This window comes from Andrographis paniculata, unplaced genomic scaffold, assembly GCF_009805555.1.
Source record: "Andrographis paniculata isolate CXL003 unplaced genomic scaffold, ASM980555v1 Contig9END, whole genome shotgun sequence".
In the NCBI taxonomy this organism is placed as follows: domain Eukaryota; kingdom Viridiplantae; phylum Streptophyta; class Magnoliopsida; order Lamiales; family Acanthaceae; genus Andrographis; species Andrographis paniculata.
In genome coordinates this window covers 1,739,701-1,755,890 of record NW_026137639.1, presented here as the reverse complement: position 1 = coordinate 1,755,890, position 16,190 = coordinate 1,739,701, and the positions used below count along the sequence as shown (strand labels likewise).

Genomic DNA, 16,190 nt, shown 5'->3' with positions numbered 1-16,190 from the left:
CAAGAGAATGACAAGCTTAGAAAAAACTTTGAATTTATTTTTATCCATTAAAAATAATTTAGTAATCACAAAAGACTTGAATTATGTGTTTCTTCTGAAAGAAAGGATATTATCTTTGTCAAAGTTGGCCTCTTATTTTATCATTGTCCATAATTTTCTTGTGATTATGAAACTCAGCGTAAATCCGCCCTCTACTTTAAAAATTGTATAGTGTTCTCTTATACTATCAAAAATGTTGCATGAAACTCCTATGTGGTTTCGAAACTCAGTGGAAATCTCCACTTTACTTTTAAAATCACATGACATCCCCTTATAGTTTAAGAGATATTGCATGAAAACCCCCCATCATTGAAAAAATATAGATAGGAAATCACTTTCTCATCACACAAAAGAGGTCTCGTGGTGGTGGGGGTTTCATGCAACGTTTTTTAAAATATAAGGGGGTGTCATGAAATTTTTAAAATACATGGAGATTTTACGCTGAATTTCGAAATTACATGAGAGTTATGAAAAATTTTACCAAAATCTAAAGAAGTCTTATAAACAGAAGATAATAGGAAATTGAAAAAAATGCAAAAAATGAAAACATGTTCAAATTTTTAGAGAAGTAGAGCAAACACAATTGTTGTTACAACAATCGAATGACTTCAGATACTTCGGTTTTCATGGACACTTTGCAATGAAAATGTTTAATATTAATAAAGGATCTTATGATTGGAATGAATATTCATTGGCTTCCAGAATAGCTCAAGATGATATCTTGAAAGAAAAAAGAAATCATTGTTGCTACCCATTTGCTAGAGTCTATATGCTGTTAAAAAATTGCATAAAAAGTGGAGAAGAGTCTGAACATATCACTAAACCTATAGAGTTAGGTATTGCCGAACATATCCTTGCATTTGTTGTTATAACATTTAAATAACAATGTATTCTCACTACTTATTGAGATAAGGACATTGTGACATCATTATAGTAATATAATTGACATTTGCTACCAAGATAGGAATATAGATAAATAACGGATCAAGAATGTGGGAGGGAGAGGTCATGAAGAAAGCGGGATAGATAATTAGTAAGTCTAAAGAATTGTTATCAGCATGTTTTTATGACTATGGTCTATTGTTTGATTACTTTTACTGATTATTGGTATCATACACAAAAGATAAGAAGAATGTTTGGAATTTTTATTCCTATGTTATTTATATTACAAAAATGTCTAAGATTATTAGATTGTCAAAGTTACACAAGAACAACAATAGTATGCAAAGTTGCACAATGTATACAATATTATGCAGGATGGTGCATGACATACTATGTCTCTTTCCATGTTGGTTTAGAAATGACATGAAAAGAAAAATAAAATAATTAATAATTTGTCCGATATTATGAAAGACACTACATGGACATTTTTTTTGTAAATGATTTTGAATGTCCTAATTTCAAAGTCAACACACAACATACATTTTTCTAGACTAAGTGAATAATCTAGATTGTTAGTTTTTCGGGAATATATGAGTGTTTGTGTAACTGCATGTTAGTTTGTTAAGCTTTGTGATAGTGTTTGCTTAGATTTTGTGATATATTTTTTTTTCTTTGTGATAATGTGTGCAAACTTATATTCTTAGCTACTTTTTTATCGACGTCAAATTTTTTGGTGTGATATATGATTGTCTTTGTGTTTCGATGTATTCAAGCATGTGATAGGATCCTTTAGTGTAAGCGTTCGCTATGTTTTTCTTTGTGGTGTCATGAGATGTATATACTTTGTGATTAGTTCTTAGGTTGAGTTTACATGTTGCCTCTTTTTTGCGTTAAGTTGTCCCTTTTTTGAATGAGTTATTAGTTTATGCAGGACTAATGTTTACTTGTGAGTATAGGGTTTACTTAACATTTGTTGTGAGTGTAGCTTCATTGTGTATGAGTGAATCTTCTCGGGCAATTCTCATGCGACTTGATTAGGCGAAAAGGGTCACTAGAGTATGATGCATCCCTACGGGAGCAACCATCGGTAAATGATTTGGCCAAAAAGGTGGAGAATGTTGATATTTTTTGGCTCAACCCATTACCAAGCCCAACCCGCAATCCAAAACCCTTTAACTTAACGGTTCTAAGGACCCGACCCGACCTGCACCTTATAACTCCCACTTCCTTCTCATTCGATAAAGAGTAGATCGCGGTTGAAAATTCTGGTTTTTTGTCTCTGGTTCATCTTCTTCGCCGTTCTTCTCGGTAAGTTTGAGAGTTTCCTTCTTCGCCAAAATTGCAATCGTTCTAGTTCGATTCCTTCGGTAAGTTATTCATTTGAGTGTTCTTCGTAAGGTTCTTAGGGAAATCAGTCGATTAAAGTTAGGGTTCTAAAATTGAGTCTGTAGATTTGGGGTTTTGGTTGGAGGCGATTAGATTAGTCCCTAAATGAGTCTTTAGGTTGTAGAATGGATCGTCAAAATAGTTTCTCCTATCATTTTTCGAGTCGCTTGAAAATCGCCGGAGGAGCAAGTCGCCGGAGCTGCTGTCTTGTCGCTGCGCGTTGCCTGGGTTTGTCTGCGGGAGTTTACCATTGCCGCTGTCGTCTGTCACTTAAAACCATCCGAACAGATTGTTGGTTGCTAGCCTCTGTCATCGTCGGTACCCAATCGATTGTAGTGCAAATCTATTTTGACATACCAACAGGAAAATATTCAATTTTTAATTCCAATTTAATTACCCTTGTTTGTTTGTTTTTCAAAAAAAATATATATTTATTTTCAATATTTCTGGACACATTCTATTTTAATGATTTTGTTATTTGACATATTATGTAAAAACACAACAACCTCTTTACTGGCGGTTCAAGGGGATTTCGAATGTGTATTTTCGAACAATACTTATTGTTAATTAAAAAAAAAAAAAAAAAAAAAAAGCATATAAATATACTCATATTCACTATCATATCTTAAGATTGTAATTTGAAGGACATTTTTATTAATAATACTCCATCCGTCTTACATATCATGTTCATCTTTTCATTTTTGTCCGTCCCACTTATTTTGTCATTTTTTTTTTGGAAAAAAATTATACACTTTAATCTTATTTTAAAAAAATTTAATTTATAATTTTTTTAATTTTAATTAGACTAATTAGTTATCTTAATCTTAATCTATAATTATTTTTATTATACGATAATTATTTTCATTAATACATTTTTAACTATTTATTAATTATATCCCTTCTAAATTCCCGTGTCTACGATAAAGCAGACAAAATAGTCGACTACTATCCAATAAATACACACATAATGAATGAGGACAATATATAACATCCTTTTCAACATTTTGATATAAATTGTTGTGCATTTCCGATGTGGGAAAGAGGTTGAGTGCAAATACATGAGCAGTATAATTTGAATGAAGTATTATAATGAATCCGTACGTTAGTTAGTGCAATTAATTAAAAATTAATATACGTTAGTGGGATTTGTCCGAATGGTTACCTAATTCACCAGCATTTTATGCCCAATTTATTTGCTATTGTCTTCGATATCACATACACATATATATTAAATAATAATAAAAAAAATAAAAAAAAAGTTCAATATATTATTCATTAATTTTTATTTTTTTCACAACTATCACAAAATACAATATCACATATTCAATTTTTTTATTATTTTTTAAAAACTTCAATAACATTATTATGTAATGAAATGCTAAATATGGATTTGGATTGGAAGTGATAGTCAGTCACAAGTCTAAGTTAATTGAATTAATGATTGGTTTTAGCTGTTGGTTGGAATTATGAATAATGACACAGTAAAGTCCATAATAACATTTAGGCTGTCTGTGGGTACTCAAATTTTAGGATTGGCTTATCCATTGTCTCCCCTCCCCAATGCATTATCAAATCATCTTTTATTATTATTATTATTATTATTATTATTATTATTATACTCTCTTCGTCTCATAACAAAGTGTCCATTTTTCTATTTTAATCTGTTCTATAACAAAATATTTATTTATTTTTTTAGTAACTGTACTATTTACTTAACGTTACAAATACCCTTACAACTTACAATATATTACACAAATGTTATTACCTTTATATCTCACGTACTAATAAGGTTATTTTAGTCATTACTTTATTCTTATTATATCACAATATAATATTAATATTTTTAAAACTACGTGAAAAAAACAAATAAATATTTACTTATGGAACGAACGCAGTATTACTTTTGAATAAATTATAAATATTAGTAAAACATAATAATGTAAAATAAATTATTTGTTCTATTTGTATTTAATTTATTTTTTTACTATATAATTATTGTAATTTTAATATAAAATATACTATTGTACTATCTAATAAAAATATTTAAATACAAATTTTAAACCCGAATACAAAAAGAACCCAGTCAAATTGTTTAAATGATCATGTATAAATATGATCAAGAACTTAGTCTTTCTAAATAGGTCCGGGGACTCCAACGCCAAATCAATCCACACAATCGATGGTGGCGAAATCTGAGATGGTGTTGGAGTCCTGGATCTTGAATAACAAATCTGAAGCTATGGTGATGCCTGCACGTCTCCTCGGTCTTTGGCTCTTCTCATCATCACCGCCTACGACTTTATTTGGGAGTATTTTTATTCGAGTTTAGATTTTGGATTTAATTTTTAAGTAGTAAAACTTTGGATTAAATATTTATTTATTTTTAATATAACATATTGAAATATAAATTTAATTTTTAATACTCCATAAACAATAAAAAAATATATTTAATTTAATTTGTATATTTATTTGAATTAAATACCAGTTTTAATAAATAGAATAGTACTTTCCTCGTCTAAAAATTTTAATAAAACTTTTAATTTTTTTAAAAAAGAAATTATTAACTAAATATTAAAATACTCATTATTTTAATTTTTTATATTACTTTTATTTTAATGTCAAAAATAAAATAGATATTAAATTATTTTATTAGTATATTATATACTTTCTCCATCCCATAATTAAATATTCATTTATTTTCGAAAATATTAGTATTATATTTGGATATAGTAGGAATAAAGTAGAAATGATTAAAATAACCTTATTAGTATGTATGATATAAAAGTAATGACATTTGTGTAATATATTGTATGTTGTAAGTTGTAAGGATATTTGTAATGTTAGATAGAGAGCACAATTATTAAAAACAAATAGATACTTTGTTATGAAACGGACTAAAAAGAAAAAATGAATACTTTGTTATGAGATGTGGGAGTATATAAAATTAATTTATCTCAATTTGTATGCAAAAATTAAATGAAAAACTTACTCATGGACAAATAAAATATTATATTGACTGTGATTATAAGTATTTTGAAAAGTATACGTATTAGTTAATAACATGATATAAAAATTTTGATATATTGACGGTGTAAGTAGTAGTAATTTCTTTTTTTTTTTTAAATAAGTATAATAATTATATATATATTTAAGAATATATAAAATTGTTTGTTATAAATATTTATTTAATAAAAAAATAAAATAACCATAAATCTAATAGATGAATGGAATACTATTTAATTAGTTATGATAAAATAAAAGATACTATTATGCATATTTCAAAAAAAAAATTGATAATATTTATCAATAATAATAATTTTTTAATATTATCAAATACTTCTTCCATTTTAGATAGGTTGTTGGTACTTTTCATTTCACCCTGTTTATAATTTTCTTAATATAAATTAAATTAATTAGTTATTATAATGTTAGTATATATAATTATTTGTATTATACGATAATTATTTTTATTAATATATATCTATTTATAAGGTACTAAAAATTATGCGAACAATATTATTAATTTGAGTTTGATATAAACCAAACACACCCTATTTCCCCTCGTAAAGTATCATATATATCTCTATTTAAATATTCTACCGTCAGTCAAATTTATTTATATTTTTTTGTCCATATGTTAGATTACCTCTATACTATATTTTAAAAAGTTAAAAAAATTAAACGAGTTCAAAAGGACGATGCCTGTAGATTTAAGTTTTTGTTTGTTACATTTGGTTCGCATAGTGTAACTTATTTTATATAGCCTAGTTTACGAGCTATTAGGTTTGTTCAGGATTTTATCCAAAGCGCACTCGAATAGTAGCGGTTGACGATTTCAATATCATAAAAAAATTAAAAAAATTAAAAATTTTAAAATCAATATTTAACTATTATCCTCCATTAATACTTATCTACGGTAAATATCATCAAATTTATACATTATTTTACTTTATTATCTTTAATTACCAACTAAATTTTTATAATACTTTCAACTATTTCTTTTATCATCATTATTATTATTATTATTATTATTATTATTATTATTATTATTATTTTTCAATACAATATTAAATTTTTAATTTTTGTGGCAAACCCAAATAAACTAAATATAGAACGGAATGTGTTCAAATTTTGATTTTTAAACTAATAAAAAATTAAGTAATGTATTACGAAGTTGTTTTGTGAGGAAAAAAAAAAAAATTAATATAATATTTTTTAAATAAATTATTATTGATGAATATCATCAAAATTTTAAAAATATGTGTAAACTGAGTTAATTTTAAATTATTTTTAATAATTTCCAAAACTTAAAAAACACATGTACAAATGGAGCATAACTTTTATGATAAGTTGATTTGCAGCTGTAGTGGAAAATATTTTAAAATTTTAAACCGGAATATAAATAACTTTCCTATATAATTACTATATTAAATATTGACCTAACATTAAGCTGATTTATGCCTTAATTGCCTACCTTAAAATATTTAAATTTTAATTAATTTATTTTACAATCACCAACTTCGGCCGTCATGTTAGCAAAAGACCATTTTTAGTCATTGGTTGAAGATATGATGGTTGGTATGCATTAATGGTAATTTAAGGGCTTCTTGTTTGATTATTATTACTCCATTTTTCATTCAAATTTATACTCACTATCCTTTTTATCTTGTCAATGAAAAATATTTTCATTACTTTTTTAAATAAAAAATTATTACTCCCTCCGTCCACTTACAATGTTTACGTATTTCTATTTTGGAACGTCCAATTACAAAGTTAACGTTTCATTAAATACCCTATTTTTTTCAAAAAATACCTTTACTTTACATCACATCATTACTTTTACACAAAAAAGTAAGGGCAAAAATGTCATTACTACTTTTAACTATTCACTATAATTAAAATACTATTATTTCTTAAACACCGCACCAAAAGTAAATGTAAACTTTCAAAGCGGACGGAGAGAGTATATTTTTGTATATTTTTTTACTATAAAAAAAAAGTAACAATTATTACTCACTTTTATTAAAACTTGTGTTCGGTCAAATGAGCACACATTTGCATGACAGAGGAAGTATTGTTTTTTATCATTAGTTTTGATATAATACTTTATAAAGTATATATATATATGTATATCTTATAAAAAAAATATTAATGTTGGATAGTAAAACGACTTAAACAAACCTAAAAAAACAATCTTAGGGTGTTCATTTGTAGGGGTGTTAAGTTTTGTTTTCGGATTATTAGGTTGAATTGTGGGTGTTTCGATTTGAATCCAATTTTTAACCTTAAATTTTAAATTCGAACACGATACAAATTTTTTTGTATAAGGATTCAATCACCAGATAACTTAAACCAACTTGAAGAACCTGACATGAATAGATGCAAAAACCTAAAACAAATTCGGAAACTTGGTTTTTATATATATATATATATATATTTATAATTAGCATATCATTTATTTATTTTTATAATTTTAATTTTTTAGTACTATTATTTTGTTTTGTAATTTATTATAATTTGAAATCAATAAAAATAATTTTAATTATAAAATCAAGTTTAAATCAGGTGAGGGTTGGGCTTCAGGTTATCCGTGATCAGATTTCTATATTTCAGATTATCAGGTCAATTCAAAATTCAATATTATCCAACCTCTTTTTTTTTTAGTTGAAATTGACCCAATATTTTTTAAAATACAAAACACTTAAATCAAAACTTGAAAATTTTTAAATTGAACGAATTTGATTTTTAAGATAAGTTCAATATTGACGCCTATTTAATTGTTTATGTTTTTTTTTTTTTTTTTTTTTTTTTGGGGTAATAAGTTTGGTAGTATAATATATTATGATAAAGAAGATGATTATTTTTAACAAAAATTGATGAACACTATTCAATGAAAAAATATGCTGAGATGTTTTGTAATAGATTGAAATACTTTGTATGATTTTATACAAGATGTTAGATAATTACAATTAATTAAATTGAATGTTATAAAATTTAAATTATTTATATATTAGGGGTTCATATTCATTTATAATATGTTTACCATAATACTTAAATATAATGAAAAGTGTGTTTGTTTAGCAATAAAATCCTACATAGTTTTTCAAAAATATTATTTAGAGTATACATTAAAACATATAATATATATTCATAATAATAAAAATTAATAAAATACACATGAGCTCATTCTTTATAATATATTTACAATCTTCACATTCCATAATAAATATACTTAAAATTATAAATTAAATAAACACAATTCATATTTTACTAAATGCCATTTTTTATAAATTTTAAAATGCTATGCTATGTTAAAAAAATAAAAAATTGCTGACATTGCTATCATAAAATTAATCTAATTTACCAATATTTGATTTGTATAGTACAATATATCATACTTCATTAATTTGAGATGGTAGTGCAAGACTTCTATTATTGTGCTAACTAATTATATAATACAATTTATTATAAATTAAAATTATACAATTAACTTATCTAATTAAATTAAAAAATTAAAAAATGATTGAAAAACATATATATATATATATATTTTCAAAAAATAGCATAAAATGTGAAATGTACAAACAACATTGTTGATACTTGAAATAAATGAAATATTGTAATTTCTAACAAAATATCAAACTCAAACTTCTATTCCAAATAATGTTTTCCTAATACTTAATTTAATTTAATATTTTGTAAAAAAATTATGTATTTTTCTTGTGGAATGTAACACCACATAGTAATTAAATTGAAAAATTGATCAAAATGAGTCTATTTTTTCAATATATTTATGATATAATTCTTACCATTTTTAATAAATATATATTTTTACAATATCCTATTCTACTCATAATATAAATAAAAAATATCAAAATAATAATAAAAATATTCACCTTAACCAAAATCCAATTGAAAGACAATTTCTAAAAGATCAGGAGTACACAGTCCAGGAGCTCGCAACGAGCAATCCGCACCCATCCATATCAGCCAGTAATACCTCAATATCAAATATGAACTGTCCCAAAACAAAATACTAATAATATCTATTTAAATATTTAATATTATTATTGCTTACCGTTACATTAAAGCTACGAAGGGTAACGTCGTCATTTCACACATGACAATAAAGCACTGTTCGCAGTACACACGGCAGCCAATAGCATTAATTACTTGGCAAGAACAAGCGTTTTTTTTTTATTTTTTGAATTTTATTTATTTATTTATTCTAAACCGTAAAGAAAAAATATAGACGTTAGAGTTACGGCAAACATATAGGCGATTGCCAAGTGAATAAATTAAATGGCGCCGCGAATGTGTCCCCTCTCCCCTAATTTTTAGCTGTTTCTATTTATTGCGTACCAAATCCCTAATTTATGGAGTTTCTTTTACCGATCTTACTGGAATTTTCCGTGTAATTGATGCTTATAGTCGCGCTTTCTCGTTCTTGTTGATTGCAGTGTAGTGTTGCGTTTGGTGAAGAATTGTCGTGCAGAGTGGTTGCAAAGAGGTGCGGTTTCGTTTTCTGATTCTTTGTGGTGTGTGTGTTTTAGCTGATGCTTTGTTAGTTTGTGTTTTGTTTTGATTTTTTTATGTGAATGTAAATAGTCTGTGATTTGGTGTTTTATGAGGTGAAGAAGATTTTGGGATGATGTTGTGTTTGATGATTATGCTTTTTTTTTTTTTTTTTTTTAATTTTTTATTTATGTTGATAAAATTCAAATCGAGTTGGATTTGTTCTTGATTTTAGTTGTTGTTACCAAATCAGATTTGGTTCGGCAGAATGCTTTTCTTTTGCTCTGAAACCTTTTGGTGAGTTGTCGTTGGCTATGGACAAGATGGATCTACAAGTCATCTCCCTTTTACTTTTTTCTTACCTTAGTTATTTAGTTTTGTAATATTTGGGGTATATGAAACTGAGATATTTGAAGTTGTGTTTAAAAATTTATGGTATATCTGTTGCACTTCTTTGAATGATTCTATTTTCCTTTGAACTACTTAGCGGATGATTATGATGGATTCTAAATATATTTGATGAATTCATTATTTAGATTTTCTAAATCTACCATTTATAGCCAATATATCAGATCTTTATAGGCGATTACAATAGCATAAATGCTGAATATTTAGATCTCTTTGCAGGCGCTGGTTTATTTGAGGATTGAATTTGAATTGGGCGTTGGAATGATCGAGAATGATTTATGGAGTTGATGGTGTCATATGATTCTTTCTCTAGATTAATGACAAGTTTTTTTGTATAAATTTTACTTGACTGTGATTTAGTGTCCTGTGTCCACAATTTTGGAAATGGCTATTGCTGGGCTGCACAATGTATCTGCATTTGGCCCTTCATTTTTTGGGGAGGGCCGACGGGAACAGCCGAGCACCCGGGCATCCACGCTCTTGCAAATATGGCGAGAAATTGAGGGTGAACATGCGGTGAATCAATCTTATAGATCAAGGCAGCCTAGAAATGGTTCAGATTCTGAGTGTTTGAGCACTTCCACATCTTTTGAAAGAGGAAGTGATAATGGAGATGATATTTCTCAGCATTCTGATGAATCAGAGAATCAAGGTTTTACTGGATCAGAGATGGATCCAGGGGAAAATGGTAGTATTGCATCTGAACAATCTAGTGATTTGGGGGAGATTGAAAGGGAAAGAGTGAGGCAAATTTTTCGAGAATGGATGAATAGTGGTTCGAAAGGGCCTCCATCGTATGAGTTAAATCTTAACAACTGTTCGGGTCAATGGCTTGGTGAGACTGAGTGTCAAAGAGTGAGAATTATCAGGGAATGGGTGCAAGCAAATGCACAGCAACGAAACAATTGTGGATCAGTAAGAGATGGAGTTGCTCAATCTGGCTCTCAGCTCGAGCAGGTGCGCGATGGGTTAGCTATCAGTCATTCTGAGATTGGCCAGCGAAAGCACATTCGAAGGCTGTGTGGTAGACAAACACTGCTTGATCTTCTTCTTAGGGCTCAGAGTGAAAGAAAAAATGAACTTGTAGCCTTGTCTGGGCGGAGGCCAGTTTCTGATTTTGCTCATCGTAATCGAATTCAGGTTACATTCTTCTTCATGTTTGGTACTTGGTAATTCCTTTATTGTTTTTACATGTTTTAATGTTCCTTTCATCATCATATGTTAAATGAAGAGCATATATGTTGCAAATAGGTCATTTTTCGTGATGGACCTATGTAGACATTGAACTTTGTGATTGTTGTGTTTGCTCATAGTATTCCTGGTTTAAGTTTGGAGGTTTTGTATATCATAAACAAGAACTGTATTTCACTTGGATTAAGTTTAACCAACTTTGCAGGCCCTACTCAGAGGTCGATTCCTACGGGACCAAAGTTCAGTAATTCATGAGAGAACATCATCACACGCTGCCACTGAATTGAGTTTGCTGAGGCAAAGACATACGGTTTCAGATCTTAGGTAATCTTTTCCTTCCCATAACTCAATCTATTTTCTTATATTACATTCTTCAAACCCTGGAAGTCACAATGTTTTCAAGATTTATTTACATTTCCAATGCCTCCACAGGATCAATAATTTTAGAGATGGCTTTGAACAGCAATATTATATTTATTTAATATTCAAATAAATTTAGTACTCAGAACATGTTCTTGTTTGGAATTGTTTGCTGGCAAGTCTTTTATAAGATCAATCTGATGCATTTTGCTTGGTTGATTGAAGCTGTCATTGTTCTTATAAAGCTAATGGAATCTTGATAATGGGCTGTACAGGGAAGAATTTCTGTCCAAGTTGGAAAATTCTGCCTCGGCTTCAGCCAACACTGCTAAATGTGATTGCTCCTCCATTGGTGACAATAATGAGGAATCAGACTCTCCGAGAACCCGAAGGGAAGTCGCAAGACTATTGAATTTACAAACTGTTTCAGATGTAATCACAAGCCCTCATGAACAGGCAACTGAGACAGAGGATCATGGCTTCGACAACGACGGAAGAGAGCAAGAAAGATCGAACAATGGAAGTGCCAGTTGTGTCGAAGAACCTGCTTCAGCTATGCAACAAGAAGTATTCACTGCTGATGCTAATAGTAACAGAGATGAACTGATCAATGCCGTTTCTAATGAAACTTCGACAGAGTCTGAGGGAATACATTCTAATGGCCATGGTCGTTCAGAAAGAAATGTCAATGAAGAAGCTGATGATCTGCACGATCCAATATCACCGTTAGAAGAGTTCCAAGAGCCTGGAATCGAGACTCCAGACAGTTCCCGGCAACAAGTAGATACAGTTGCATCTACCGAACTGGTTAACCCCACAGAAGTGGCAGTCGGTAGTTTGGGGGAAAGCACGAGCAATCAATGGTCTCCCGGAACATCTCAAAACAATGGCGAGGAGCACCAAGATCAGGTGCAAGAATCACATGGAGACTGGCCAAGCCAAGATTTTGAGGAAGCTATCGACAATTGGCTAGATGATACCCCTACGAGAGCAGAAAGCGAATCGTTTGGAAGAACTGATCCTACTTATTATTTCCCTGATGACGACAACGCCCACTCGATGGAACTGAGGGAGCTTTTTAGCCGGTATGTTATTCTAAATAGACATAATATTTCAACGTAGAGACATTCATGGTAAAATCATCGATAATCTATATTGTCAATTTTACAGGAGACGTGTCTCCAGTCTCCTCGGTAGTGGCTTCCGCGAGAGCCTAAATCAGGTGCTACAGTCGCACGTCGAAAGGCTAGGTCATGCTTCTGACGATTGGGAACTGGAAAATTCACCTCCGGAACAAGATCAGGAGCAACTCACTGGTGATCAAAATCTACCTCCAACTGACAACTCCGAAAGAAATCAATTCGCGCCATCTTCGAACTATTTTACGTCTGAGATACTCTGGGGCGCGGAGCTGCAGCCTGCAAGTTGGCCACGACACATCTCGAATCAGCAATTGGGAACGGTAATGTCCTTTATTGCACCGACAGGAATATCCAAAAACAGAAAAGCATCTGTCGTTCGAGCTAATGTTTGTTTCTTACACATCAGGAGTGGGAGGTAATCAATGAGCTGAGACTCGACATGGCGAGGCTTCAACAGAGGATGGACAACATGCAAAGCATGCTCGAAGCGTGCATGGACATGCAAATAGAGTTGCAACGAGCCGTGCGTCAGGAGGTTTCTGCTGCATTAAATCGCTCTACTTTCGCAACAGGTAAAAAAAAAAAAAAACCAGAATTATCCATTCCAATTCAAACTAGTGGATTCGAAAAGCGTTTCTCGTGTTCATCTCTGAATTCTCATCGAATGCAAATATATATATCTCAAGACGCTGGGCAGCAGCAGCAGCGGCAAGTTCATGACGGTGAGTCCCAATGGGATCATGTGAGGAAAGGAATTTGCTGTCTATGCCAGGACAGTAAAATCAATTCCCTTCTTTACAGGTAACAAAACAACCTCCTCCCAATCTGCATTACATTACAGTTTTTTGTCGTCATCCTCGTCGATCTTCTCTCGAATTCGTTACACGATTGTATTTGTCCGTGCAGATGTGGGCACATGTGTAGCTGTTCAAAATGTGCAGAAAATCTTGTCCGGGAGAAGGGGAAATGCCCAATGTGTGAAGCTCCTGTGGTTGAAGTGGTGAGAGCTTATTTTGTGCAGTGACTTCCTGATATATATATATATATATATATAATTTACTGAAAGGTGTTACCGGGAATGTGCCATGTCTCTTACTATATAACTATATAACTATATATATATATTGGCCAATTGATCTATTGGTGACGAAGGGAGAGGAGAGGATACTGATTTGTTATTTATTACTTAAATATACACAGATTGACTGATTTTATCTGATCCAAAAAGGCCATTGGGTATTAGTGATGGCTTTTTCTCTTTGGAATTGAAATAAAAATCTATATATAAATATTGGAAAAAAAAAAAAAAAACAAAATTTGTTGCTTGGTTAATGATGAATGTGATAATTATGTTGTACCTTTCATTTTGTGTTTGTTAGCTTTAATTTATTATTATTGTTTTGATATTCTTTTGTTTCAATATCTAAAATCAAATAAGTATTTAGTAAAAAAGTGAACAAACCCTTTTCATGCTTCGACATCAATGTAAATAATTGAATTTGCTTTTCTTGTCATGCAAATCAAATTAATCACGGCTTTCCATAACTTTTATTGTTTGAATTTAAGAGGGCAACGTGGATCTCATGCAAATATGCAGATACTGTAGTATCAGCCACATCATTTTGTATATATTACTTTAATTTGGGGACAACTAATTACCCAATGATCATCTATCTCTATATCTACATGCATGTACATATATATAAATATATAAATATACATACAATTATATTATCTTATCCACCAACCCAAATTGATTGCTATATTTCCTACACGAGTAACTTCACATATTTTTATATAATAAAACACACAATTAAAATTTTTTTTTTTTTTTCCAAACAGATAAGAGAGTATTAAAATACATACATTGTCAGAAACTTGTGGTTCTCTGCAGAGCCGTTCGATTAGCCAACTCAGCGCAGCTACAGACCCTCCGTACGCCACCAGAGCTCTCCGCCCTACACGTGTCCTTATCCCCAGCCGTCGATCCTGCGCTCTCCCGGCTCGGCTTCACATCCAGCCGGACCTCCTCGCTGAACAGCTGAGCCGACCTACACAGCGGGCAGGTCACGTGCGACCAAAGCCACGTGTCGAGGCACTTAGGGTGGAACACGTGACCGCAGTAGGGTATCGCCTTAACCGTATCTCCGTCGCGGAACTCGCCGAGGCAGATCGGGCAGTCGTCGATCATCGGGTGCTTCGTCGCCGCGCCGTAGGCCGCCACCGGAAGCGACTCCACGGCGCACGGGTCCAGGCCGCGCTTTTCCTGCGGCGGCGGCGCCGCCCGCCGCGGCGGGGATTGCGAATTCTCCTCCTCGGCGGCGGTGAAGCGGCGGATGTAGACGGAGAAGAATCCCATGAAGAAGAGCGCGGTGAGGAGGACTAGAATCGTTAGAGCCATGGAGGAATCGAACGGCGTCGTCGGATTGAACGTCGACGTCGGGTCGCCGGGCGGCGGTTGCGCCGCCGCTGCCGCCTGGAGGAGGAACCTTCTGGAAGAAAGGATGGATGGTTTCATCATATGGGGTTGGGATTTAGGGAATGGTGACTGATAATATTTAATTTGTCAGTTAGGGGCAAAATTGGGAAAGGGATTTTGAGTGTAATGAAGTGAGTATGGGAGAGAGTAGAGAAGAAGATGAGAGTGTAGAAGTTGTTCAGTGAAGGAAACGGCTGCGGGGTGATAACGTGATAATGATTGGTGACGTGGGCAAAACGACAGGTGCGGTTGTCGTGTCATTTACACTGTCAGTCACTGTATGTATTTGTAATATCTATGAAGCGAATATATTATTTTTATTTATATATATATACTTAATCAGTTCATTTTCTAATATCATATTTTATATTTATATGTATTTTTAGTTAATTAAGATTTTTGTTATAAAATAATAAATTTGTCCTTAATCTTTTGTATAGAAAATGAAAGAATAAATAAAGTAAAAATAAAAAAGTAAATTTTATGTATAAAAATAGAAAGAAGACAATAATTAATGGACATTCCAAATAAGAAAATAAGACGTTAGTATGTAAACGAATGGAGTATTTTATAACATGGAATCAAGAGAAATTCACAGTTGCTGACCGAGTGCGTTTGAGTAAATTTCAATTCGAACTTAATAGTTTACAAACTAGATCAAGTAATGCAAGTCACATTAAATAAATCATATATGAAGATAAAATTAAAAATTGTTGGAATTTGAACCGATGGTCATGAATCTATTTCACTAGATTGAACTATTACTTGAAGAACTCATTTTTTTTTTT

General features: G+C 31.1%; 2 protein-coding genes across 2 annotated transcripts; one reads left to right on the top strand and one right to left on the bottom strand.

The window, feature by feature from the left end:
* Nucleotides 1-9,550: 9,550 nt before the first annotated feature.
* LOC127244192 (uncharacterized) lies at nucleotides 9,551-14,135 on the top strand. The gene is made up of 8 exons (XM_051264619.1): nucleotides 9,551-9,817; nucleotides 10,450-11,370; nucleotides 11,627-11,745; nucleotides 12,057-12,866; nucleotides 12,952-13,243; nucleotides 13,330-13,495; nucleotides 13,610-13,724; nucleotides 13,830-14,135. Exons 2-8 carry the CDS (start codon nucleotides 10,615-10,617, stop codon nucleotides 13,945-13,947), a joined length of 2,376 nt encoding a protein of 791 aa, XP_051120576.1. The 5' UTR covers nucleotides 9,551-9,817; nucleotides 10,450-10,614; the 3' UTR covers nucleotides 13,948-14,135.
* A 578-nt stretch (nucleotides 14,136-14,713) lies between these two features.
* On the bottom strand, nucleotides 14,714-15,568 carry LOC127244193 (RING-H2 finger protein ATL57-like). Its single transcript, XM_051264621.1, has one exon. It carries the CDS (start codon nucleotides 15,442-15,444, stop codon nucleotides 14,794-14,796), a length of 651 nt encoding a protein of 216 aa, XP_051120578.1. The 5' UTR covers nucleotides 15,445-15,568; the 3' UTR covers nucleotides 14,714-14,793.
* Between the last annotated feature and the right edge of the window lie 622 nt (nucleotides 15,569-16,190).